At 40.4% G+C, this 27542-nt stretch overlaps 1 protein-coding gene across 4 annotated transcripts in view; it reads right to left on the bottom strand.

Moving 5' to 3' along the window:
• Positions 1–7022: 7022 nt before the first annotated feature.
• Positions 7023–27542, bottom strand: part of MENG (S-adenosyl-L-methionine-dependent methyltransferases superfamily protein) — a 183399-nt gene continuing 162879 nt past the window's right edge. For 2 of the 4 annotated variants that reach the window (XM_089455840.1, XM_089455841.1), the window contains exon 8: positions 7023–7435. In XM_089455840.1, the coding sequence (XP_089311966.1) occupies positions 7335–7435 (101 nt within the window). In that variant the 3' untranslated portion in view covers positions 7023–7334. Of the gene's footprint in view, positions 7453–8659; positions 9242–27542 lie in introns of those variants that run through there. The other 2 variants (XM_089455843.1, XM_089455842.1) reach the window with 2 other exon arrangements.

The following is a 27542-nucleotide window of genomic DNA, read 5'->3' as shown; positions in this document are numbered from 1 at the left end:
TAATTAAGGTCAAACTTGACGAGAGCAGCAACAGCAGTGGGTTGAAGCTCAAAGTAGAGGAGGAGGATAACGCAACCCTTGCATCGAAGGGATGGCAGGGGCAACAAAGACGAAAGAAGGACGTCTCCAAGGTGAAGTGCTTCAGATGTGGCAAGATGAGCCACTATGCATCCTAGTGTCCTTTGAATAAAAAGGACAAGGATGAGAAGCATGATCCTAAGGTTGCAACCACAAAGATTAAACAGGAGGAGGAGTTCGCCATGACAGCAGAGATACCTCCAGGAGGGAGGTGCATTGATATAGAACTGTAGTTTGATAGAGCTACATACGGGTAAGATCCTTGAGTAGCCCACCTCTTGAATCATCACCTTGTTATGGGAGCCCATGATCAGTAGTAGCAGGATGGGGGATTTTTCAGTTGATGCCATGGAGTGTTGACTCAACATATGCAGTGGTTAGTAGCGCCAGAATGTGAGCAGCACAGAGCAAAGAGGCAGCAGTGCATGGAGGCACAGTGGGGAGCTTCAGCAACGCAGTGGCTTCAGAGGACAATGTGGGACTAGCAGCAATCAGGCTTTCAGCATCAAGTATCCACTAGATACTTATCCAGTGTTGGGTGTTTTTAGTTGCTTCTCTCAACAACTGAGATGCAGTACGGATTCAGTGTTAGCAGTGGCAATGCTAGCAACATAGCAGATGCAGCACTTGAGAGGGAGTTGTGGTACAAATGTAGCATTGGTAGTGGCAATGTCAAAGGCAGCAGTGCAGTAGTTGGTGGACAACATGTCAGACATTAGCAGCGCAGAGGACGATGCTTTAGAGTCATAGCAGTATGCAGTAGCATTATATTGCTAGAGCGCATTCATCGTTAAGAGGGAGTGTTGATTTGGCGTAGGCATCGGATGTGCTCTAGGCCTCAAATTTTGCAGGGAGGCTTGGGCACATGCATTCCAAAGAACCCAAAAAGCGTTTTGGGAAATTCCACCCATAAGTGATTTTATTAACATAATTAATATTTTTAATGGGGTTCCTAGGTCTAAACTTAAGAAAATTAAAATATTAATGGGTATTAATCTAATCAAAGGTGAAACTTCTAGAAAAAGACACAGATCAAGCCAAAACAATCTAAGCCTTTGATTATGATTTAATATAGGTTGTTGGTTGTCCAACAGAAAGATATAAGAAGGGGCTTGAGGGTCATTTGGAAGATACATCGAGAGATCAAGAAAATCGATTTTCTAAAGTGAGAAGTTCTCAGGAGGAAAAATTGATTGAGGAGATCTCTTGCAGCAGAGGGGCAGGGATAGTTGGGTTGGAGGATCTTCTTTGGAACCTCAAATACTCAGTAGAGAGACAAAGATACACCAGTGGAGGCAATGCAGACCTGTGGAGGACTAACGTTAGGCCAAAAGGGCCCATGCAGTGCTTGACGCAGTGCTAGAAGGGCCAGCGCAGAGGAAGAGTTGTCCTCCTGCAAAAATCTGAAACTTGTTGGGGAGCAGCTGGATCAACTAGGCAGGTTGACGTCAGAGCTCCAAGAGGTAGTGAGACCCAACGTAGAGCATCAAAGAGCTCCACGCAAGCCCACATAGTTACTGTGAAGGGGCAGCGCAGTTGTAGCCGGGGATAGTCATTTCAGTTGCCGGATCAGATGGATTTGCCGGGTGAAGGTAATCTCACTAAGTTTTCTACCAGTGGCTTTTTCTTTGTAACTGGATTGCTAAAAGGGCATCCAGATTTGTATTCAATACTATTGCTTAATAATAATAAACCCTCATATTTGTTGCACTGGTTTTCCCACATTGGATTTTTCCGGGGACTATTGTCCAAAAATAACAGTTTCCTATGTGTTTCTATTTTCCTTGCTCGGTTTCTATGTTCTAGAATCATATTTAATTTGGTGTAGGTTTCTTCAGTAATTTACTTCAAAGTTTCAAAAAGAAATTTGAAATAAGCTTGTAATGTAATTTAGAATCTAGGTGAAGTAGATTCAGTGGGTTGCAGTAGGATTCCTAAGATTGTTAAATCTAGAAATTTTCACAAACCTGTTAGCAATTAAGAATATACAAATACTTTGTTTCTTCCATCAAAATCAGCATACAACCATTGCTCCTCTACTCTGTCACTACCATTTTATAGATTAGCATATAACTCAACATCAAGAGATTTTACAAATTTCCATTAGTTGCTCATAAATCCTACAGCTACAACTATATAAATCTCAAGAAATTATACAAACAACAATCAAATTAGTGCTTTGATACACATGTATAGATCACTCTGCCTCATTGTTCCTCAACGCAACCACCTCTATGCTCTATTGATCAATGATTGTCATTGATGTCAACCCAAGCAGCACCAGGGGCTACCTCGATCTTGCATGGGCATTTTGACTTGACAACTTACTCTATTATGAGTAAAGGATCTTCTAGATGGATTCTACTCATCGAGATGTTTCCATTGATATATGGAACGCCAAGTAATTCTTCACAGTTTGAAAAATAAGTAACCCCAGTTAGTGGGCTAAATCCCTATGGGGTTGTGACATGGCACTCATAATTGGTCTTGGTCATTGAATAGTCAATAATTAATAATAAAAATATTGCTCCTAAAATCTCTCCAACGTTCACTTCTTGAGGACCCTCTCAACTCAAGACATTCATATAAATAATGACCCTCATATCCTCCTCTAGTAGGGATTTTGTGGCTTCAAACAAGCCATCGTGGAATTTTCCCTATAACTTTTTTTCTGTGAAGCTTCAAAAGTTGAAATTAAAACCCATTTGGGCCGAAATCTTGATGAACCTCGTGACTGAATTTTAGATCTTTGTTTTCTATATTTTTTGGAGATTAGATTTGAGGAAGTTAGGGTTTTTGCAGGCTCCCAAATTCCATGTCAAACAGGTGACGTTGGGAAAATTGTCATAACTTTCTCTCTGAGCATTGGATTCAAATTTCATAAATAGTCACAAAAAAAGAGGATGGACTGTAGTTTGTTGAGTAATGTTTTCAGGGTTGAATGTCGCAACTGTGACACGTGGTACTTCATACAAGTTCGCTCTACTAAACGAGTCTATAATCAGGTCATCGTGGGAGATTGGGCATAACTCTTTCCTGAATAATCCAATCTTGATCAAACCTGTGGGGTTGGAAAAAGGACTCAGAGGCCTACCACATGACGAAATTTCAGACCCTGGAGATCTGAAATTACATAGATACAACATATTCAATATCGAGCTCCTAGAAGGCAAGAAAAAACATGCATTCAAGGATCACTGCAGTAAGGACCACACATCAACAGTCAAGGGTAAGTCTCCTACAGCAAGGTATGTATGATTAGTGTTTACATTTGAAATATGAGTATCATCTCTGAAATCCATAAATACAACATATTCAATATCGAGCTCCTAGAAGGCAAGAAAAAGCATGCATTCAAGGATCACTGCAGTAAGGACCACACATCAACAGTCAAGGGTAAGTCTCCTACAGCAAGGTATGTATGATTAGTGTTTACATTTGAAATATGAGTATCATCTCTGACATATGTTTTTGTAGGACAACGTAAGTATATACAGGGTCTCGATTATATCTCTATGTCTCTATATGTCACAGTTAGTTTTGATGCGACATTTCGGATGTCCTATTCTTGATACTACACATTCAATGCTACACTAAGTCTGCTAAATCTATATAATGTTGTAAGTTCATGTTACTTGTCTTTTCATAGTTGATAGAATGGTCTTTGTTGTTGTACTTGGAACTTGGTCCATCACAAGTCTAGGGTTTTTCATTAGTTTTTATTGTATATATCTTTAGGTCAGTTTTGGATATAGTCTTGCATAGAGTCCAAGCCTATATCAAGAGTGGGAGTCTTTGTCTACTGTTGCAAAAAGTCAGCAACAAAAGTGACAAGCACACTTCAGGTACGCATTGTAATTTTAATTTGTAAATGTTCATTATTATGCACTTACATGTGTTTTGTAGACAGAGATAAGTTGAAAGGTATTTTGTTTTGTTTTGGGATTGGTTTCACCGGGCAAATTCTGCATGCAAGTAGAAGAAGATTCAAGTACAACTTCAAGCAAGAATTCAAGAGTAGAAGTATCAAATCAAAGGAAGCATTGCAGCGGGACATCCTTTGAAGACATGACAACCATCCGTATATTGTGAAGAAGTGTCAAGGCCAAGAGTCATCATTGTAAAGTTGTAAAAGAGTCATTTGTAAAAGTGTCATCATTGGAAGAGTCATTATTGTAAAAGATTCAATCTACCTAGAGTCGAAAAGGCATTATTTGGAGCTATAGGAGTCTTTATTGGGATGATGTCATGGTTGGGTTGTAGGTCATAGTGTAAATGGGTGTTCGGTCAAAATCATTGTAAATCATATTGTATCGTGGATCGTTGTCCCTGGTACGGGAATCCACACTCTTGTCTCATTACATGCATTATAGGGTGGCAAGGAGGTGCTAGGCTGGTGCATGAAGTCGCTTACAGGTTGGAGCCTGTGAACACTTCAAGGTGGTAGGTTGGTTTAGGATGTTGGGGCATCCATTCAGTTGACTACTGAAGAAACCAGAGTGTTGGGGCATCCCTCCAGTGGGAGCTAGAGAAGAATGTTTTTCTAGAATTCTAGGAAGTTGTTGCTTTCATCTCAGTTGAGGTTGAAGATTAAAGAATTTATTAGAAAAGAATTTGGTGGTTTTTGACCCGGAGGGGGTTTTCCACCTAAAATTCTTGTGTCTATTGTGTTCTTTTATTTACTGTTATTACTACATAAACATTAATAATAATTGAAGATTAACTAATTCTTTGAAAAGATTTAAATGTTCTAATTGCTAAGAAACACTGATTCACCCAGCCCCCCCCCCCCCCTCCTCCTCTTAGTATTTCCAACATGCTCTATCTAGCAATACGCAGGCATACATAATCAACACCATTGCACAGGTAAATCTATGTTAGATTACAATCATTTGCACAAGTTTTGCATTCAACTTTTCACCCATTGCAATGCCAAATATATTAGCATTTATTCATATGTTGATCATGTTGTAGATCTCTTAAATTCGTTTCATTCATAAGTCAATTCATGGTTTTCCCTTGGGATTGTTATTTCCTGCGGACCAGATTAGATGACAAGATGAATGCATGCTACTACACATTGGAAGACCACTACATTGTTTAATGCGTTCACACATAAACAAACACTTCTTAGATTGGAAGACCACTACATTGTTTGACCTCAATTAAGAGTTTATATTATGCCAATCAAGAGCTTAAACACATGTTTTAGAAATCCCCAATCAAGGTCTTAAAACCCCAATCAATTCTATCCTTGACTAAGGCCATGCAGAGAGAATTGCCACCCCACTCCTCACTTACCAAAAAGTGGATGGAATCATGGATTCACTTGTACATGAATGTTATTTCTATCAAAACAAAGAAGCACTTTTGTGATGATTAGTTGATCACAAGATTGTTGTGTAACTTTGTTCCAACTGGGAGCACTTTATCTAATCCATCTTGGACATGTCTTTATGGGAACTATTTGAACAACATGATCTGTTTTATATTTACCAAATGTTAGTGATGGAGAGTTAACCACAATTTTTGTATTTATAGTGATAGTACAAGAGTAAATCGATGTTGATGTGTTGTATGCATGATGAGTCAAACAAGCGCTTGTGTGGGAATTGGTAACTCGCTAATATGGAAGTGTGACTTGTTACATTTTTAGTAGAGGTCATGGTAGTGCAACTAGACAATGCTAGTTCACATGATTATCTTATTGTTATCACGAATTGGAAGCATTGACATTGATGAATTTAGCTAATTTTGGGCAAGTACATGACATCCTCGCTAGACATTAGAGAAATTTTGTGGTCAAAAAAGTGCCACCAAACAAAAAATGTGCTATCAACATTAACTTGAAAAAAATCAATAGGATTCAAGATAATGATGTCAATCATACGAGTTAACAGTATTGGAGGAAAGAAAAAAACTACTTTTTTATCGTTTTTTCAACTTTTCCCTTATAAGTTTACTCAAATTTCAAGAGTAGTCACTTGTTGGATGTGGAATTAAATTCTGCATCCAACAAGTATCTACTTTGTGATTTCTTTATTTTATTATTTTAACTATTATTTTATTATTTTCTTTAAGAGGTCTATACTAGACCTCAAAATTTCTCGAATGCCAGTTTGAGAGCACATCGCGTATGCTAAGTTAGCAACATGAGACTGCTTTAAATGGTTCTTGCCATCCTTCACATTCATTTCCAGTTTTGAAGCAGCACAGTATAACCATATCGGTCAGGAGAAGAATTGTTCAATCCTTGGTGTCTGTAGTGGATTCTCTCCATCATTGCTTGCTTTGAGCGTCCTTGTTTGTTTTCAGAAATTTTCACGTTTTCACTCAGGTTTTAGACAGCTAATATTCACTGATATTTGTTGATATCTATCATTGTTGCATGGTGAGGTCTTCCGGCAATTATTAGATCTAGTATTTGAGAGTGAATTTGTAACCTTTCTCAAATTCTCTAAAGGGAGTTTGGTCTCTTATCCTCATTGTTTAAGCATTGCATCAGCAGTGTCTTTATCTAGTGCAACAAAGATCAAGCTCATCAGCGGTGAATTCAAGTGTTTATTCATGTGAGACATTAATTGATTACTGCTCTTCCTTAGTTTTAGTATGAATTGAAAATATTTCTTCAATCAACGAGATTTGCCTAGTTCACCACATTCATTTGGTTCCTTCTCAACTCCAATAAACCCCTTTCTAAGGCAACAGTCAACAATATTTATATCTTATTCCTTGCTGGTTTGAAGGAGATATTGAACTTAATTGGCAATCATAAACACTAACCAGCAAGTTGTTAATATCGATTTCAATGGGTTTGTATGATGAACGAAGGTTCTTAATCAAATCTGCAAATCTATGTTTAGGGATCCCCCCCAGACTTAGCTGGCACTAACTCCAAAGTGAGGTGCACAGTCTTAACTTTTGATGTTGCCACAAAACCACCATAATGCAAAGAAATCACATCTTCATAAGCCAATTAAGTAATGGGGTTTAAACCCCCTTAATAATTACAAATGAAGATAAAAAAAAAATGAAAAGTTCCAAAGACAAAAAAATGCTAATAGAATAATCAGCTTTAGCATTGATGGTTATCTTGTTTGGTAGGTGTGATGACTCCACAGGGACATACACATGACCAAGGAATGTACTCATGCCACATATCAGTAGACACCACTGATTGGCCATTTGGTAAAAAGAACTATGTCTAGTTTATAGCAATTGGATTTAGTCCAATAACCCTCGAAAGTCAGATAATGCTAGTGGGTAGCCACTAGAACTCCCATTAAACCTCCTGCAATCCCATAGTGCCTTGCTCTTGAAAATCCCACTTCTAAAGCCAACTTCTCTTGCTGCTTGCCTACATCACCGAAAGATCTGTATAAGGCATGGATAAGAGGCATTTTCCAAGACATGATATTATTAAAATAAGAGAAAGACAATGATATTGAAAAAAAAAATCACATTTTGTTCATATTAACACTATTTTTGAAAAAGGAATAAATGACTAAATGAAGAAGGTAAATGATGTCCTTGCATCAAAGAGACAGTTGGTAGAAGGAAATAAAGTAAAATGGCATGATAAGACATATCTTATTCCTTGAACACATTGGCAAAACTGACGTTATTTGAGAAAGAATTATGTATAGGATGCCATTCTTGGACAGCAAAGAAAGGCAACTGAGTGAATGGATGGGGCTATGGATATGGGAGTACGATTTAATAAAAAGTAATGGCAGATAAACTTTCAGAGGTATATTGTCACAAAAAAACCATAATTTCATACTGTTATAATAGAGCAGGGTACATTCTCCAATCAACTTGATCACAGAAACTTTAGATTTAAGTGAACAAGGATGACTTTCTACTACGTGATATCAATCTAAAACTAGATCCATTGGCAGCTTCACATTATATTCTGATAAGACAGTGAATTAATGGCAAATTACGACCACTTTTAGCAAGAACCATAAATTTCCATTCCTTCCCAAAGTGCATTAAATTGTGCTTGAGAAAGTCAATAAGTAAATACTTCCACCAATGGCCCCAAAAAGTAAGTTCTCACATTTGGCATAAGATATAGGTAGCTACACAAGAGCCTTAGTCCTAGCAAACAAAACTATAGTACGTCATAGAATACTAGGAAAGCAGACTTGAGAATACAATCCAACATAAACCTGCTTGTAACTTAAGTGGTGCATATAATATGGTCATATCAATAAACTTGCGATGGACGGATTACCACACTTCGCTTCGGCAAAGAATAATTTCTTGCTGAAGATATTTAACAAGCTCTTCTAAAAATCCCACTAGCATTTATTGCCTTTGCCTTCTAAGTAGTGAATTGGAGCAACCTTCGAAATTTTTCTACGACATAGTGAAATGATGGAAATAATAATAAAATGTAATAAGTTAACAACCCTACTCTAACTGCTATCTATTATACTATCAGTAATAGGCCACTGCTTTCCGCTTCAACATCCTGTGTTTTGTACATATTTTGAGTGAACCTATAGGTTTGTCATCACAACTTTAATTAGCCACAAAAGAAGACGCAAGAGCCATATTAGAAATTAGAATAAGAATTCTGTACAATTTTTTCATAGATAGACCCAATACAAAAATATTCTTCGCAAACAGAAGACAGAATTTCCTCCAAGGCCCTTCGCATATCTTTCTTGTTGATGAGGTTCAGAACATCTCTTGTAAAGTGTATTACGATATTAACGCTAATGGGTTAATCAGTTCTTCAGGCAATTTAAACTTAAAGAGCAACTTCAGTAGATCTATGGCCACACTGGTTAGCATGCAAGCCCACTACGTGAGCTTCCTTGACATGACTCTTCCTCCATTGAATACATGCACATGACAAGCACGACTGGCATTAACTTCATTTGCATCCCCTTCTTTCAACATGATTTTCTTTATCATGTACTCTTGTTGCTAAATCTACCTATTGGTCTTTCTGAAGTAATGCCTGATTTGAATAAGCTCATTCTTGTAGTTCATGAAGTCAATTGAATAGTGCTCATTTTCCCTGAAACCAGGTTGTACTGAATCTGATGCAAGTTGCAATTGAAACTGGACCATCAGCAACTTATTTTGAGTAGAACATAAGCCTTGGCCAGTCTTTCCAGTATGCATAGGATCATACAGTTTGAAAAATCTGAAAGAAGCAGAGGCAGAAACGTGGTAATTAGAATGCTGCAAGTTTGGTGACTTACGCTATCAACATCTTGGCCACAAGAAGAAAAGATCAAGAATTTCTTCAACACTACTAAAGTAGTTGAAGCTGCCAAAGGAGTAGGTCCATCCAAGGTTACAAATGTTCCAGATGATCAGGAGGAAGAAGCACAAGACAACATGGGCACCGAAGAAAAGGCTGAACAAAGAAGAAAGAAGAGCAAGAGAGGCAAAAGCAGGAGGCATTGAGGAAAAAGAAAGAAGCCACGAAGAAGAAAAAAGAAGAAGCTCCCAAGAAACAAAAGGAAGAAGAGGAGCTGAAAAGAAAGCAACTTGAAGAAGAGAAAATGAAGAAAGAGGAAGAAGCAATGGCCAAACAATTAGAGGAAGATTTGATCGCCAAAGAATTAGCTGATAAACAGACGGAAGAAATCAGATTGAAGCATGTGGCAGCTGAACCAATTGTGCCTACATTAAACATTTGGCCTCCAACACCCATTACTGCAGAACATCTTCCACTCAATGAAAACAACATCACATTCCAAGAAGAATATAGAATATTAGATATCTTGAACTTCACTTTTGACCAATTCAAGTTCAAGATCAGTCAAGAGAGAAGAAAGCATTATCCTAATGAACCAGATAGGCCTATCTCGGTTACCGTGGAAATGGAGATTGTAGCAGATACAAGAACCAATCCTATGGCCATAGCTTCTGCAAGCATAGCATTCGCAGCAACAACAGAAAAGAATGTTGATTACTTATCTAAGGAGGTTGAAAGATTGAAGAGGGATTTAGCCAGTGCACAAAAGGCAGCTCCGCATAGAAAATCAAAGTGGCAGCTCCACATAGAAAATCAAAGTCTATCCCTTACAAGCTTCAGCAGTGAAAGTTTGCAATCATAAATTCATGAAGAGCTCAAAGAGTTAGAGGAGGTCATGAAACAAGTGTATGATGAAATAACAATCCTGCATAAGGTAGTAGCTCCTCTAATTGACATATAAAAGGAATTGCAAAAAAGAGGAACATTAATAAGATTAGCTCTTTCAGCGGTGTATTTTATTCAAGAATGGAGCACAAAGTACCCCAATGCACCAGCAGAATTACCTAAGAAGGATAGGTTGGAAGTTGAGTTGGATAGGGTGGAAGTGAATGGTGAGAAACCAATAGGCTGGCAAATTAGGGTTGATTTCTTTTACTTGATAATTACTTGTTAATGTTTTGTTGGCTTCTTATTAAATTTTATGTTCTTCTTCATCAGGCAATTACCAAAATACAAAACATGAAGATCACAAGAAACAAAGAACACAAGAAATCAGAGTATGTTACCCACCACCTGTGGGTAGTGTATATCGGAGAAATTTTTTTCTCCTAGATAATCCTCAATTGGCAGCTAGAAGCCCTTTGCAACCACCAAATAGCTCAATGTGTCATTGTCTCTGCCACCTGCGCTAGCCATGTGGTCCCTCACCCATCTGTTATGAATGATTGTTTGAAGGTGGGCCTCTCAAACCCAAAGGTATGGATTTTCATTGGCTTGGTTGAGTAGATTTGTTTACTTTTCATAGATGATTTGTGGCATGGATTGTTGTGGGGATTTAGCGGAAAGAGTGGGCTAGGTCTGTGCTCTTGTCTCCTCTGCCTGATTTGGTGTTTAGCCTTGTAGCCTAGTCCCATGGGATCCACTTTACTGGCCACTAGCTTTAGGGTTAGCACTACATAAGAAATCCCAATTTTGGTTGCATGGTCCTGTGAAAATTTGGAAGACCCAAATTTCTATTGCAGCAACTGACTAATTTCCTTCTATTTGTTAATTACTAAACAAATTATTTACTGCATCCTACAGTAAATACCAAAACTAATACACTGCAGCCTTCACCAATTAAATTAAATGCGGAAACAAGAAACTGAGCAAGAAAGAAATACACAACACATGACACCATTATTTTTGGACGAAGGTCCCCAGAAAAACCTAATGTGAGAAAATTGTTGCAACAGCTAAGGTTTTGTATTATTAAGCAATACTTTTCTGAATACAATTCGTTGGAAGCCCAACTGCCTATCCGATACAGAGAGAAACTAGACAAAGATAGTAGTGAGATGATCTCACCCTGTCACTAGAAGAACCGACACTGATCTACACTGGAGGTGAGCCTCTGCGCTGGTTTTGTGCAGTCCCTACGTAGCCCAGCATCAGCCTCTCTGGACGTCTCTCTGCCCTCTCTGCCCTATACTCTATGGTCCAGGAAAACTTCCCCTGGAAACATCCCTACCCTTCACTACAAGAAATCTCCTCAATCGATTCTCTAGCAACTGTTGCATTGCCCTCTCTAAGAAATTCAATCTCTTGATCTCTCACTCTATGTATTTTGCAAATGCCCATCAAGCCTCCTCTTATAATCTTCTCGTTGAGAACCAACGTCCCAGATTAGATTCTAATCAATGGCTCAGATCATTTTGGCTTGATCCTCGTCTTATTCTATAAGTTTCACCCCCATTTTAATTAATACTCTTTAATTATTTTAATTTCCTAAGTTTAGACTTAGGCCTCCATTAGAAATAATGAATTATTTTAATAAAACTGTCTCCGGGTGGAATTTCCCAAAACGATTTCTGGATATTATGGAATACATGTGCCCAAGCTTCCTTGCAAATTTTGAGGTTTAGAGCACATCCGATGCTACCAGAAATCAACACTCCCTCTTCGCGAGGAATGTGCTCTAGTATTGCAACCTACTGAAGCATCACTCTTTTGTTAGCTTTTGGTAGCATCGGAAGTGCTCTAGCCTTGAAACTTAGTGGAGAGGCTAAGGCACATGAGTTCTAAATAACCCAGAAACCGTTTGGTGAAATTCCACCCAGATTGTATTTTATTAAAATAATTAATATTTTTAATGGGGTTCCTAAATCTAAACTTAGGGAAATTAAAATATTAATGGGTATTAATCAAAATATGGATGAGAATGATCTAGAAGGCAGATCAAGTCATGTTTTACTCTTAGCCATTGATTAGAGAATTAATCTCGGCCATTGAGGACACAACAGGAAAAGTATAAAATGGAGGCTTGGGGTTCATTTGGAAACACACACGGAGAGAACAGATTGATTGAGAATTCGATTCCTAGGGCAAGCTTTGCTAAATATATCAAATTAAGTGATCATTCTATAGCAGAGGTACTGTGAGAATCCGGGGGGACTTTCCAAAGAATACAGACAGAGAGGCAGAGAGAGCCAGCAGGGCAAAAGCCAGAACTGGCGGGAACTACCAGAACAGCCGGGAAAGCTAACGCAGAGGACAGAAGTCGGAACTTTCGGGAACAGTCGAAACTGTCAGGAACCGCTGGGAAAGTTGATGCAAAGGGCAGAAGCCGAAACTGCTAGGAACTGTCGGAACAACCGGGAAAGTTGACGCAGAGGGCAGAAGCTGGAACTGTCGGGAATAGCCAGAACTATCGGGCACTGCCAATACAGCTGGGAAAGTTGACACAAAGGGCAGAAGAGGTGACGCAGAAATAGCCATTGTTAGCCAGTCTTGTGCCGGATCAACGAGAACTTTGTCGGGTGAAGTGAGGCAAAACTCACCCAGATTTTCCACCAGTATTTTCTCTGTAAAGGATTACTAGATGAGCATCCTAGATTTGTATTCAGATATTTCTCCTGCATAATAATAAAACCCTTAGAGTTGTTGTAGGTTTTAACCTGGTACAGAAATTACCTGCATACGAATTCTAAAACACAAAAAATAAACAATGTGAGAGCATAACACATAAAACACATATACACAAAGATTTTCCCCTGGATCCCAAAACTGGGACTACCAACTTGATTTTTCATTATATTCCTTTCAATGTTACAATACATATTTACACATGTCGAAGCATCCAATACCATGGACCGAAAACCATCGCGTCCAAAACCATGGACTGAAAAAAAAAACCATAGGTAGGTTCGCCCAACCTAATATAGGGTCCAAAAAAAATTTCCCGGAGCGTTGCCCCGGACCCCGTAGAGGGGGGCTACCTGCCCTCCTCAAACCCCCCAGATAGGAGGGGTTACCCTCCCCCCTCTAACCCCCTAACCCCCTAGTTCACTATGTAGGTTGGTCGTGGAAAGAATATAACACAACCCAACAGTTGTTGCACTCGTTTTCCCACATTGGGTTTTTCCAGGGACTATTGTGCAGTGTTCCACGGGTACTCGCGCCCCCTCCCAGGGGTCTAGTTTCCTAGCTCCCCCACATTTCGGTAACTTGGGGACGAGAAGGGGTCGTTTCCCCACGCTCCCAAAAAACAGGGTACACGGGGGATGTGCCAGGGGGGCGTTTCCTTTTGCTGAGGGGTCATTTCCGAAAAAGGGGTCGTGGGGGGTCGAGAGGGGGTTGAGGGGGGATATGGGGGGTTGAGGGGGGTCGTGGGGTCCGATTTTTTTAAATGAATTTTTGTTTACAGTCATAAATTAAAATTTAACATTCGTTTTATAACTTTAGGGTAAAGAATGACTTCCTATTGATGATCTTGAGGTAAAGAATGGCTTCCTAGATGCAATTGCAAAGATGTACAATGAGGAGGAGTGGGCAAGATTTCGAAGATTGTTAGTTTAGTTTGCATCACTTAGTGGCCCCTTCAACACACGTGGTGCTCGGGAAAATCACATAGATCTAGCCCAAGATGACCTGATTGGTGGGTGGAGGATGCATGGGGATGGTGCCCCAGATCCCAAAGATCTAGCTATGCGTTTGTTGTCCCAAATTGCTAGTTCCTCTGCAGCAGAGAAGAATTGGTCCACATATAGCTTCATCCACTCTATCAAGAGGAACAAGCTTACCTCTAAAAGAGAAAAGAAGTTAGTTGTTATGCACAGTGCCCTGCGTCTTGAGCATAGGAAGACACATGAGTATTTGAAGGGACCAACAACACGATGGGATGTTGATCCAAAGGATGATGCACAGGTAGATAGCGAGGAGAGACTTGATGACAGACAGATGGGGTTGGTTGGTGTGCCAATTAGCATGTTTAAGAATGCTAGTGATTCAGATTCAGATGGTGCTATGGTTGATCCTGATTTATTCATGCAGCAACTGGATGCAGAGACTAGCGGGCCATTACCTTGAGGCTTCAACAAAATTATGCTCGTTTATCTTTTGATATATTGATGTTCTTATGTTATTCTGACTCTATAAAATTTTGACACTTGATGTATCAAACTTGACTTTAGTCTTTTATAATTCTATAAAATTTTGACTCTTGATGTATCAGACTTGACTTTTATTATTTTATGTCAATATTGAAATATTCAGAGTTCAATATTCAATGTTCATAGTAGGAAGTGGAACATCAATACCGTCTAAACTTTAATCATAATGTATGATGTATGATTATAAATTAGAATTTTAAATTTACATGATATTAGATAATGATATTCATATCAATGATCATGCTTTGCAGCGTTTCAATTCAAACCCAATTGTCATAGTGGACTCAATTATAAATTATATTTTATATTTATAAGTTTTTAAGACCCTGACATCCCCTCACGTTTCCTAAATTTTGGTGGGGAGCTTTTGCATAGGCCGCTCCCGCGTATCCTCGCTCCCTTGCCCCCTCGTCCCGGAACCTTGGTGGAACTTTACAATTGTGTCCAAAAATAAGTGTGTCCTATGTATCTTGTTCTTTGCTCTGTTTTTTGTTTCATGAGATCAAATATTTAATTAGTGTAGGATGCAGAAGTAATTTGCTTCAATATTCAGAAGAATAACTTGATGAATGTAATTTAAAAATCAAGTAGGTGAATTAGATTCAGATTTGCTGCAGTAGGGGTTCCTTGGACTAGGAATTTTCACATGGTATCAGAGCATTGGTTTTGAAACAAGAAGATCAAATCCAGTGCTGAGCAGTGAAGTCGAAAGCTGCACTTGACAGCAATTTGAATCCCCTTGAAGGGATTGCGCAGTCCTTGTCGAGAAGCAGATCCGAGGAAATCTCTCTCTGGGTGAGACGACAAAGAGGTATGATTTTCAGTTCGTGAGTGTGCAAAGGCAGAGGGAGTGACGCAAAGCCTCAGCACAGTGCTTGAACGGCGCAGTTTCTATCGGGGCAGAAATCCGCTGGAAAAGAACGAAGACACGTAGAAGGGGAATTTTCTCCTTAGAGAACTTTCCGTCAGAAAGTTCAAATTTCTCACTTGCTGAGAAGCTGAGCAATGCTAAGCAGTGACTAGAGGAGTCAATTCGACAGTTGGGTGAGATGGCATCGCATGGACTCAGAGATTAGGACAGGTTGGAAGGAGCTTCCAACTATGTCATATGGAAGATCAAAATATTAGCTGTTCTGGAGGAATATGATCTCGAGGCCTACGTTAAGAGTGTTGTAGTTGTTCTTGCTGACAATGATCAGAAGAAGAAATACAAGGCTGAGCAAGGGAAGGCAAAGAGGTTGATTCTCGATGGAGTTCGAGATAATGTGGTCTCACACTTGTAGGGCAAGGATACAGCTCGGGAGATGTAGGAAGCCTTGTCTTCTCTGTATGAAGAATCTTCCGAACAGCGGAAGATGTATTTGGAGCAGAAGTTGTAGCGAACTTTGATACAGAAGGGAGAAGGGGTGAACCTCTATCTTCAACGTCTTCAAGACACTAGAGACCAACTTGCTACAGTGGAGTCCACTCCTTAGCGAACCGCAATGGTGAGGATAGCCCTGAATGGAGTCTCAAATGAGCGGCTAGTTTTCGTCCAAAGCATATTGGGCAAAGAAAAACTACCTTCATGGGAGGAGATGTGGGTGGCTTTTCAACAGGAGGAGTTAAGGAGTGACCTAGTGAAGGTCAACCTCAGTGGCAACAATGGGAGTGGCTCAAAGATGAAGGAGGAGGAGGAAAATGTAGCTCTAACATCAAAGGGACAGCAGAAGCAGAAGCGGAAGAAGGACATTTCGAAGGTGAAATGTTTTAGATGTGGCGAGTTGGGTCACTTTGCCTCTCAGTGTCCTTTGAAGCAAAAGGATAAGGATGAGAAGCATGATCTGAAGGTTGTAGCAGCCAAGATTGACAAGGAAGAGTATGCCATGAGTGCCCACACATCTCTAGGAGGGAGATGGGGCGATATTGAGTTGTAGTCGGGAGGACTACATGTGGGCAAGATCCTTGAGGAGTCCACCTCTTGGATCAATTCCTTACTACGAGAGCCCAAGATTCAGCAGTAGTGAAATGGAATTTGTGTCAGATGATGCAATGGATTGTTTGGAGGACAAATGCAGTAGCTTGGGACCAAAGACTGATCAGTGCAGAGAAAGGTTGGCAGTAGTGCAGTTGGCACAGTGCAGGAGTCAACAGCAGCGCAGAAGATTCAGAGGATCAAAATCAGCAACAGTGAAATTCCAACATTCATTGTATTATGTTGAAAACAGTTAAGTTCGACTAAGTTTGGATGTTTTTCAGTTGCTTCTCTCAGCAACTGAGTTGCAGTACGGATGCAGCGTTAGCAGTGGCAGTGCTAACAAATGCAGCGTTTGAGAGGGAGTTGTAGTACAAATGCAACAGTGGCAATGGCAATGCCATGGGTAGCAGTACAGTAGCAGCAGCAACATAGTGTTGGTGGAAACAACAGTGCGGAAAGGGAGATGCTTCAGAAGCAGAGCAGCATGCAGTTGGGCATTGTTGCTAGAGCACTTTCCTTGCTAAGAGGGAGTGTTAGTTTTTGGTAGCATGAAAATTGGTGGAGAGGCTAAGGCACATGAGTTCTAAAAAACCAAAAAACGTTTGATGAAATTCCACCCAGATTGTATTTTATTAAAATAATTAATATTTTTAATGGGATTCCTAAGTCTAAACTTAGGGAAATTAAAATATTAATGAGTATTAATCAAAATATGGGTGAGAATGATCTAGAAGGCGGACGAAGTCATGTTTTAATCTTAGCCGTTGATTAGAGACTTAATCTCAGTCATTGAAGACTCAACAGGTAAAGTATAAAATTGAGGCTTGGGGTTCATTTGGAAACACACACGCAGAGAACGGAATGATCAAGAATTTGATTCCTAGGGCACGGTTTGCTAAGGATTTCAAATTAAGTGATCATTCTGCAGCAGAGGGGCAGTGAGAATCCGGGAGAAGGACTTTCCGAAGAATACAGATAGAGAGGCAGAGAGAGCCAGCAGGGCAGAAGCCAGAACTGTAGGGAACTGTAGGAACAGCCAAGAAGGCTGACGCAGAGGGCAGAAGTAGGAACTGTCGAGAACAGTCGGAACTGTCGGGAACTGCCGTAACAACCGGGAAAGTTGATGTAGAGCGCAGAAGCCGAAACTGTCGAGAATAGTTAAAATTGTCATGAACTGTTGGAACTGTCGGGAAAGGTGATGCAGAGGGCAGAAGCCGAAACTATCGGGAACAGTTGGAACTGTCAGAACAAACGGAACTGCCGAAACAACCGAGAAAGCTGACGCAGAGGACAAAAGCTGGAACTGCTAAGAACAGCCAGAACTGTCGAAACAGCCGGGAAAGTTGATGCAAAGGGCAGAAGAGGTGACGCGGAAATATCTGGTGTTAGCCAGTCTTGTGCCAGATCAACCGAAATTATGTCGGGTGAAATAAGGTAAAACTCACCTAGATTTTCCGCCAGTATTTTCTCTGTAAAGGATTGCTAAATGAGCATCCTAGATTTGTATTCAGATATTTCTCCTGCATAATAATAAAACCCTCAGAGTTGCTGCATCAGTTTTCCTACATTGGGTTTTTCTGGGGACTATTGTGTCCAAAAATAAGTGTCCTATGTATCTTGTTCTTTGCTCTGTTTTCTGTTTCATGAGATCAAATATTGAATTAGTGTAGGCTACAGAAGTAATTTGCTTCAGTATTCAGAAGAATAACTTGATGAATGTAATTTAAAAATCAAGTAAGTGAAGTAGATTCAGATTTGCTGTAGTAGGGCTTCCTTGGACTAGGAATATTCACACCTTCTCTATAACATCTCCCTCTGCGTCGTTGATGTCTGACATCATTGCCCATCAACTATTGCGCAAATGTTGCATCAATGCTGTTGCTGGCCCTGCCACTGCCAACACTACATCTACACTGCAACCCTCGCAAATGTTGCATTTGTGCTGCTGCTAGCCCTGCTACTACCAACATTGCATCTGCACCACAACCCTCTCCAACTGTTGTTGCTGCTGCAACAACAACGAAAAAGCATCCAATATTTTTGAACAGGTGTTCAGCATGATGCATCTGTTGCTGTAGTTCTGACTGTTGCTAGTCTCTGCGTTGACCCTCTGAAGCCTTTGCGCTACTGCTAACTCTGCACTGTGCCAACTGCAATGCTACCAATTCTTCTCTATGTTGCTCATTCTCTGGTGCTCCTAGCCACTGCAACTGTCACTCTGGCACTCCTCTGCACCAACTAACACTGGTCCATCTTGCTACTTCTAATATGGGTTCTCGTAGCAAGGTATTGGTCCAAGAGGTGGACTCCTCAAGGATCCTACGCATCTGAAGTTCTTTGAAACTACAGTTCTAGATCACCCCACCTCTCCCCTAGAGGTATCTGGGCAACCATGGCAACTCCTCCTCGATCTTTGCGGATGTAGCCTTCGAATCATGCTTCTCGTCTTTGTCCTTCTTCTTGAGAGGACACTGTGTAGCATAGTGACCAAGTTCACCACACGAAAGCACTTGATCTTCGAAACATCTTTCTTTTTCTTTCCCTACTCCTGCTGCCCTTTAGATGCAAGGATTGCATTCTCTTCCTTCTCCTTGGGCTTCATCCCACTGTTGTTGTTGCTATCAAGTTTACACTTGACTAAGTCTCGCCTCATCTCTTCTTGTTTAAGAGCAACCCACATTCCTTCCCAATCTGGCAATCTTTCTCTGCCCAGGATGCTCTGGACAAATACTTGCCATTCTTCTGAGATTGAATTCAGAGTCAGCCTCACAATCTCGGTAGGCTGAAGTGTTGACCCCACAACCGCCAACAAGTCTTAGATTTCCTGAAGCTTCGTTAGGAACGGATCAATGCGTTCCCCCTTTTGCATCTGCATGGATCTCATCTTCTTCTCCAAGTACATCTTCTGTTGCTCGGAAGATCCTTCGTATAGTGTGGTCAATGCTTCGCACATATGTCGGGCAGTATCCTTGCCGACAATGTGACACACTACATGATCTGTCACTCCGTCAAGGATCAATCATTTGGCCTTCGTCATTTCAACCTTGTACTTCTTGAGCAGATTTGGATCCACGGGTACAGTTACCACACTGTCGACATACGTTTTGAGATCATGCTCATCCAAAAGGCATAAGATCCTTGCCTTCCAGATCATGTAGTTGGATGCACCCGCCAACCGATCCTGATCTCGCAACCCATGAGCTACCATCTCTTCCAGTGAAATGTCGAACTGCCTCCTCTCTCTTCTGCGTTGCTGCTGGGCTGGCCTACAATCTCCCTGATGGAGTTAGTAGATCTGCTACTCCCTGCTGCTGCTTAAAAAATGAGAATTCAAACTCCTTGGCTGGAAGTCCTCTAAGGAAGAATTCCCTCAAAAGTGTCTCTTCTTCCTTCTGACATTTCTCTGCCTCAACAACTGCTGCGGAAAACTGCATCTCACCAGAAACCTCTTGTTCGCTGAAGCTTCTGCATTGCTCCCTCTAACACTAGCAAACTTCGATCTGGAAGTCTTTACCTCTCTGTCGACTCACTCAGAGAGAGACCTTCCTCAAAAAATTTGCCCTCCTGGCTTGGACTGCACAATCCCTCTGGGGATTCGATTTGCTACCTACGCAGCGCTTCGACCCTCCTCTTCAGCGTTGGTCTCTTCCGGCTCTGATCTCTTGCTCCACCTGCAGCTCCGATACCATGTGAAAATTTGGAAGACCCAAATTTCTACTACAACAACTGATTAAGTTCCTTCTATTTGTTAATTACTAAACAAATTATTTACTGCATCCTACAATAAATACCGAAACTAATATACTGCAACCTTCAACAATTAAATTAAATGCGGAAACAAGAAACTAAGCAAGAAAGAAATACACAACACATGACACCATTATTTATGGACGAATGTCCCCGGAAAAACCCAATGCGGGAAAACCGGTGCAGCAGCTGAGGGTTTGTATTATTAAGCAGTAGTTTTCTGAATCTAATTTGTTGGAAGCCCAACTAGCTATCCGATACAGAGAGAAACTGGACAAAGAGAGTAGTCAAATGATCTGACCCTATCACTAGAAGAACCGACACTGATTTGTGTTGGAGGTGAGCCTTTGCACTTCCTTTGCGCAGTCTCTATGTGGCCCAACATCAGCCTCTTTGGACGTCTCTCTGCCCTCTCTGCCTTGTACTCTCCGGTCCAAGAAAGCTTCCCCCGAAAACTATCCCCGCCCCCCACTGCAAGAAATTTCCTCAATCGACTCTCTAGCAACTGTTATGCTGCCCTCTCTAAGAAATTCGATCTCTTAATCTCTCACTAGATGTATTTTCCAAATGCCCATCAAGCCTCCTCTTATAGTTATAATCCTCTCGTTGAGAACCAACAGCCCAAATTAGATTCTAATCAATGGCTCAAATCAATATGGCTTGATTCTCGTCTTCTTCTAGAAGTTTCACCCCCAGTTTAATTAATACCCTTTAATTATTTTAATTTCCTATGTTTAGACTTAGGCCTCCATTAAAAATAATGAATTATTTTAATAAAATTGTCTCCTGTGGAATTTCCCAAAACGATTTTTGGATATTGTGGAATACATGTGTCCAAGCCTCCATGCAAATTTTGAGGCTTAGAGCACATCTGATGCTACCAGAAATCAACAGGTCCCACTTCCCAACACCTTATACATCACCCCCTTCCACTCATTTGACCCCATTCATCATTTTTCCCATCCAGGTCCACATGTGTCCACCGGATCCACATAGGGTTAGCATCCCCCTCCCCTTGCCCACAGTTTGGGTCGGGCCAGGAATGATGCCACGGAGGTTTATGCAGCTAAAAAGAAAAGAAAAAGCATAATTTGGCCACTCCCAACAACAAAATGTACCACAAAATGCAAAAGATGGTCGGGACATACAAATTTAGCATGTGGGCAAAATCCAAACATATGCTATACCCTTTACATATGGCCATCACCCTGGTTCCTATGGGCCCTAGATGAGCCCCCTCCACATTAAGAAACCCATGATTGTCCCAACACTGGTGGGCAATGAGATGCCCCACCTTAAAAGGGGTATCTACTATTGTATACCACACATCATGCTCTCATCCCCCAGAATCGTGAGCAATTATGAAGAAAAATCAATAAAAGGCAAAAGGCGTATGAAGAAGGATGGAAAAACAAAGGCCACGGTAACTTATGTACCACGATTGCTCCCTCCTACACTCATATACCCAAGTGTGGGCTCCCCTCATTGCAAATGTGGCCTAGACCCTTCCCTTAAACCCCACTCTGTTCTATTATTATATCACTTGCCACCTTCCACTCGATGGGCATACCATGGACATGTCACCCCATTTAAAGGATGAAACCACCTAATAGGGTCCTTGGTTAAACCCATTATTGAGCTTGGAGACACTTGTACATGCCAAAGCCCACTATCGAAGGTCATGTGTTAAAATTGGCAACTAGGGCCAAACTCCATGTGGGTCAACTTATTTATGGCCGCTGATATTTTTATTGGATCCCTCTCATCGAGAGGTGTAGGATTGATCCAAAGATCATCCGATTCCAATAAGTATTTATGGAGATATGAATTTATTTCGATTATGAAATTATTATCAAGCCAACCAGCTCTTACGTAGGCTCAAGAAGCCCAAACGTCATGTCTATTCAACCTATATGTTTTAGTATAAATATAAGAGGATTTGATGTCATTAATACACACTCTTTAGGTGATCTCCTCTCCACGTCTTGGGTTTTTGGAGAAGGAGAGATACCAAAGAATATGATGCCTTAGCTGAAAAATGAATCCCTAATCCGTTGGCAATGGAGACTTACACGCTATCATGCATATATGCAGCCACTATACGCACAATGAAGAGATACGCTGTCATGAATACGTTGTCATCTATACGATCATAAACATGATATAGCCTCAAGCATAGAGGGAAGCCACGCAATAGATCCGTTGACATGATACAGCCGCAAGCATAGATGGCAGCCACGATATAAATAGCCACAATAGATCCACGCATATATATACGCAGGCTATACTACTCGCTGTTCGGCACATATATATACGCAGGCTTTACACGTTGTTCAGTATATATATGTGTGTGTGTATACGCAAGCAATAAATGACGCAGTCAAAGAAAGGTAAGTAAGGAACACGCAATCAACGCAGTCACGCAGCATGGTTGAAAGAGATACGTGGAACACATCAAAGCTAGCCATACGTAGCATTACGCTAGCTATATAATATACGCATAAATGAATACACGATGGGCTGTCATGACTGTGAATACACGCTGGGCAGTCAAGTTTATATACACGTTGTTCATTATGGATCATATACGCAGGAAATGATATAACACGCAGGCAATAATATACGCAGTGGTAATATCTACACGCTATCATGATCAGAACGCAGGCAACGACATAATAACCGCAGTAACTATACACACAGCAAGTGCATGAAGCTGAGCCGCAGTTAGGAAGCATCACCAACACAAATTGAAGTCGCCCCACCATCAATACCATATGAACTAGTAGCTTCGGTAGCTGCTGACCTAGTTGCTCCAGCAGTTGCATTTGACCGAGCAAAAGCGGAAGAATAGGCAGTTCGAAAGCAAGATCGTACCTCATACCAATGAATGAGCCAAAGGTGGGAGAAAAGGCAACGCAGTGATGGTTATACGATGGATGTGTGATCTGGGCACATACGTAACGCAGTCATGGACAGCAGCATGATGTGTGATCTGGGCATACATATATGCTGTCATCTTTGAGGTGCAGCAATGTTGATATAGCAGTCAATGGTATGATTGTAACAATCTTCAGTGGAATTTTCAATGACATGGTATGGCATGGCATGAAAGACACCCCATGATGAATATGGACATCATGAGATATATGGGGCAGCATGATGAATATGGACAGCATCATGAGATGTATGGGCAACATAATGATACATGGAGCATGAACAATATCATGATGAATGTAATCATAAGCATGGGCAGCTTGATGATGAAGAGACCATGGAAGATGCAGCATGATGAGCAGTAGAGCAGCTCAGTCATCCAGGTCTAGCACTGTGATAGGGCAGCATGGTGCTACATGGTAAGGTGCGACAAATGGACAAGATGCGGCACTACGATAGGTGAAGCCGTCACCTTGGAGAATCAGTTGAATCAGAATATCTTCAACTGATTTCATCGTTATACGAAATGATCTATGCTAGATCTAGATAAGTCAAAGTGTTGACTTCTGTTGTAAATGTACTATCTCTCTCTCTCTCTTTCTCTGCTGAACTTTGAAGAACATAAAAGAAGAATTGATCAAGGGTTTCCCCACACATTGTAGGGTTTGTCCCTGGCTAGCGCCACATCTTGTGTCCTCGTCTTGGCTTGTCTTCTATGATTTATATTTATGTTCTATCTGCAGTTTACTTTATGCTGATGTGATTGCTAATATGGAAAAGAAATTAAATAAATTGCTCTAGCATAAAACATACCTAAAATTAACATCGTGCCACCATGAAGTGCCCCATTAATTCCATGATTTGTAAACTCTTTTACTTGATTATTCTACTGATTTGTTGTATTGGAGGGCTAGGGGACGCATTGGATCTTATGCAAGATTGCAAGTGGGTCTGCATTTGGGGCTTGGTCTAGAGGGCCACATGGGCACTTGTAGGGTGAGTGATGAGAGCCATGGGTCTCCACCATAGCAGAGATTACTTCATGGATCCCCAACACTGCTCATTGATTGCTCGTGTTCCACCTCTTTGGATGAGGATTTTGCACCTGGTTCACCATGCCCAACCGACTCCACAATTGCACCATACAATTGGAAGATGTTCAGCAGAGGTGTAACATTTGATGAAGATGAAGCTTTTTAAAACATAAGAATTAGTCCTCCTTCTATTTCTTCTAAAGAAACAAACGATGATGTGGATCCCTCTACCCATGAACCTGATCATGATGACCTAGATGAACCTGTTGAGCCTATGGATCCATTAGATCATGGAAAATTTTAGGGGCTAATGTTCGCCCAGTGGGCTAATTTTACATGATTTTTCCACAAAAAAGATTCGCCAATTTCCAATTTTATAAAAGACGATTCGCCCAAATTTTAGAATATAAAATTATTTTACCTTAAAAATCGCCAACATTATATAGAGACTATATATAAAATAATTATAAATTTTAATAATTGTACAAATATATCAATAAACATTTATAATTTGCATATTAGGGATTAGTGAGATTCGCCAATTTTTAAACTTCAAGAAAATTTTCCATCCTTAAAATTTTCCTTGCATTAGATCCTCCTCCATAGAGGAAAAGGCCTCTATGGCTTCATGATACTCTACTGTATAATGAAAAACATACTGCTCCCAAGGGCACTTTTAGAGAAAGAAAGAAGCCCGGTGAATATCAAAACTATGTTGTTGCTATCAGTTCTATCATACAGAGTGAACCTCAATCATTTGAAGAAGCAGAAAAGCACCAACTATGGAAGGATGTCATGACAGAAGAATATGAATCCATTATGCAAAATGATGTATGGGAAATTGTTCCTAGACCTCAAGGAAAATCACTTGTGACTTCAGAGTGGTTGTTCAAAATAAAACATGGCATGGATGGCAATATTGAAAAATATAAAGCAAGGTTTGTGGCTCGAGGATTCTCTTAAAGAGAGGGAATTGATTATGAAGACATCTTTCCTCCTATTGCTCACTATACCACCATTCGCTCTATTATTGCTTTAGCTTCTAGTCAAGGGTGGCCTCTCCATCAGATGGATGTCAAGACAACTTTTCTCCATGGTGCTCTTCAGAAGGAAGTATATGTTGAACAACCTCAAGACTTTGAGGTACATGACAAAAGAACCCATGTAATACAAATTGAAAAAAGCACTCTATGGCTTAAAGCAAGCCCCCAGGGCTTTGTATTCTCGCATTGGCAACTACTTAGTAAAGTTGGGATTCACAAGGAGCAATGTTGATCAAAACCTCTACTTCAAAGTTGTACAAGGTATGCCTTTGATTTTGGTATTATATGTTGAGGGTCTATTTTTGACATGTAATGAACTTCTGATGATTCAGTGTAAGAGGGAACTTGCCTCTGAATTTGAAATGAAATACCTTGGGATGATGCACTTCTTTTTGGGCCTGGGGTTCTAGCAGAGACCTGGCGAAATTATTCTCTCTCAAGGGAAGTATATTGTAAAGCTATTGGAAAGGTTTGGAATGGTAGAGTGCAAATCCTTGAGCACTCCCATGGAGATGAACTTCAAGAAACTCTGTGGTGATGAAGTTGGACCTGATTTATCTTATCCATTTGAGTATTGTTAGTTGATCGGAGCATTGATGTTCCTAGTGAACACTCGTCCTGACATTTTCTATGATGTAAACACCTTGAGTCAATTCATGACCAAGCCTTTACATAATCACTAGGTTGTTGCTAAGCATGTGCTTATATCTTTGCATGGGAAAATTAATTCCGGTCTTCGATATACTGCTGGCAACATAAAGTTGCATGGTTATATTGATGTTGATTGGATAGGCAACATTGTGGATAGAAAAAGCTTTGGGGTGTTCTTTCAGTTTCGGATCTACCATGATCTCTTGGATGAGCAGGAAATAGAAATCAGTTGCTCTCAGTTCCGCAGTAGTTGAATATATTGTTGCTAGCTTAGCTAGTTGTGAAGTTGTCTAGTTAAGAAAACTCTTTGGAGAGTTATTTGAGCAAGTCCTAGATACTACAGTGATATTCTATGATAATATGAGTGGGATCTGATTTTCTGAGAATCACATATTTGATGATAGATCCAAGCACATTGAAATCAGATATTATTTTATTCCAGACATGGTACAGAGAGGAGCGAGACTCCACCATATTCAGACTGATGAGCAAATTGCTGATACACTTACTAAAGCATTGTCGAAGAAGAAATTCTAGTCTTCAGAGATATGCTTGGATTAAGGGATGTACCTCTTCTGGGTTCCGGACTTGGTTGATCAAGAACATTGAGATGTGTGCTCTTCCACCCCGGTTGAGCTCCCAGGAATGAGGAATTGAGCTAGTGAGCTCCTGGGGATGAGGGACCTCCAATCAGGAGTATGCCCCAGTCATGCATCTTGTTTCCCACCCATCTAGCCAATGGGTGCTCGCTACTTGAGATCAGATGGTGATCCTTACCAATCATGGTAAGTTGTATCTCGCTCAAGTTCGAAGATGTTGGTGTTCTTGAACATCATGGATTCTTAGCCTTTGAGTTGAGCTATTGTGGATTCTTAGCCTTTGAGCTAAGCTATTATGGATTCTTAGCCTTTGAGCTGAGCTATTGTGGATTCTTAGCCTATGTGCTAAGCTATTATGGTTTCTTAGTCTTATTGACTGAGCGATATTCATTCTGGGTGGTAGCATGAGTCTCCCCGATGGTATTTGTTCCAAGTTGTAGCATGTGACTCCCTGATGCCGGGTGGAAGCATTTGGCTCCTCGATGATTATTTGGACCAAGTTGAAGCTTGAGCCTCCTTGGTGAAGGTTTCTTAGCCTTAATTTGGTTGAGCTTGGATTCAGGGTGGTAACAGTAGCTCCCCTACCATGAGTATTCTTTTTTAGATTCGAGAATGTTCAGCATGAGTAATGATGATTTGACAGGTACTGTAGTTTTGGCTTATTGATGGAAATTCCTCTCTAGTTGAGAGGGAATGTTGAATGTTTTAGGAACTAGGGAGAAATTTCCCTAGAAATCACTTTATGTGGTTAACCCCTTTCACCCTTGAAGTAAATTATTTCTCAAGAGCAAATTATTTTTCATAAGAGCAAAAGTTATTTTATAAAGCAATTAGACGTGCAAAATAAAATCACTTAAGTGATTTAATTAGACATGTGCAAAACAAAATCACTTAAGTTATCTAATTCGAATGGATCACTCTAGGAGCTTCCAAAACAATTAATTCGAGGAAGGGATTTTACCTCAAAGATTTCTATTTATTGAAGAGAAGCCTTCATTTGCAACACATCGAGTTCTCTCTCTCGCTTTGACGATCTAGGTCTCGCATTGGTGATCAAGCCCTAGCATCAATAATTTATCTCTCTTATTATCAGTAGCAAATTTATTGCATATTTGCAGATCCCTTA

The sequence above is a fragment of the Pinus tabuliformis genome, chromosome 7, assembly GCF_031772625.1.
Source record: "Pinus tabuliformis cultivar Carrire ecotype Pingquan chromosome 7, CPIR1, whole genome shotgun sequence".
NCBI lineage: Eukaryota > Viridiplantae > Streptophyta > Pinopsida > Pinales > Pinaceae > Pinus > Pinus tabuliformis.
This window is presented reverse-complemented; position numbering and strand designations above follow the sequence as displayed.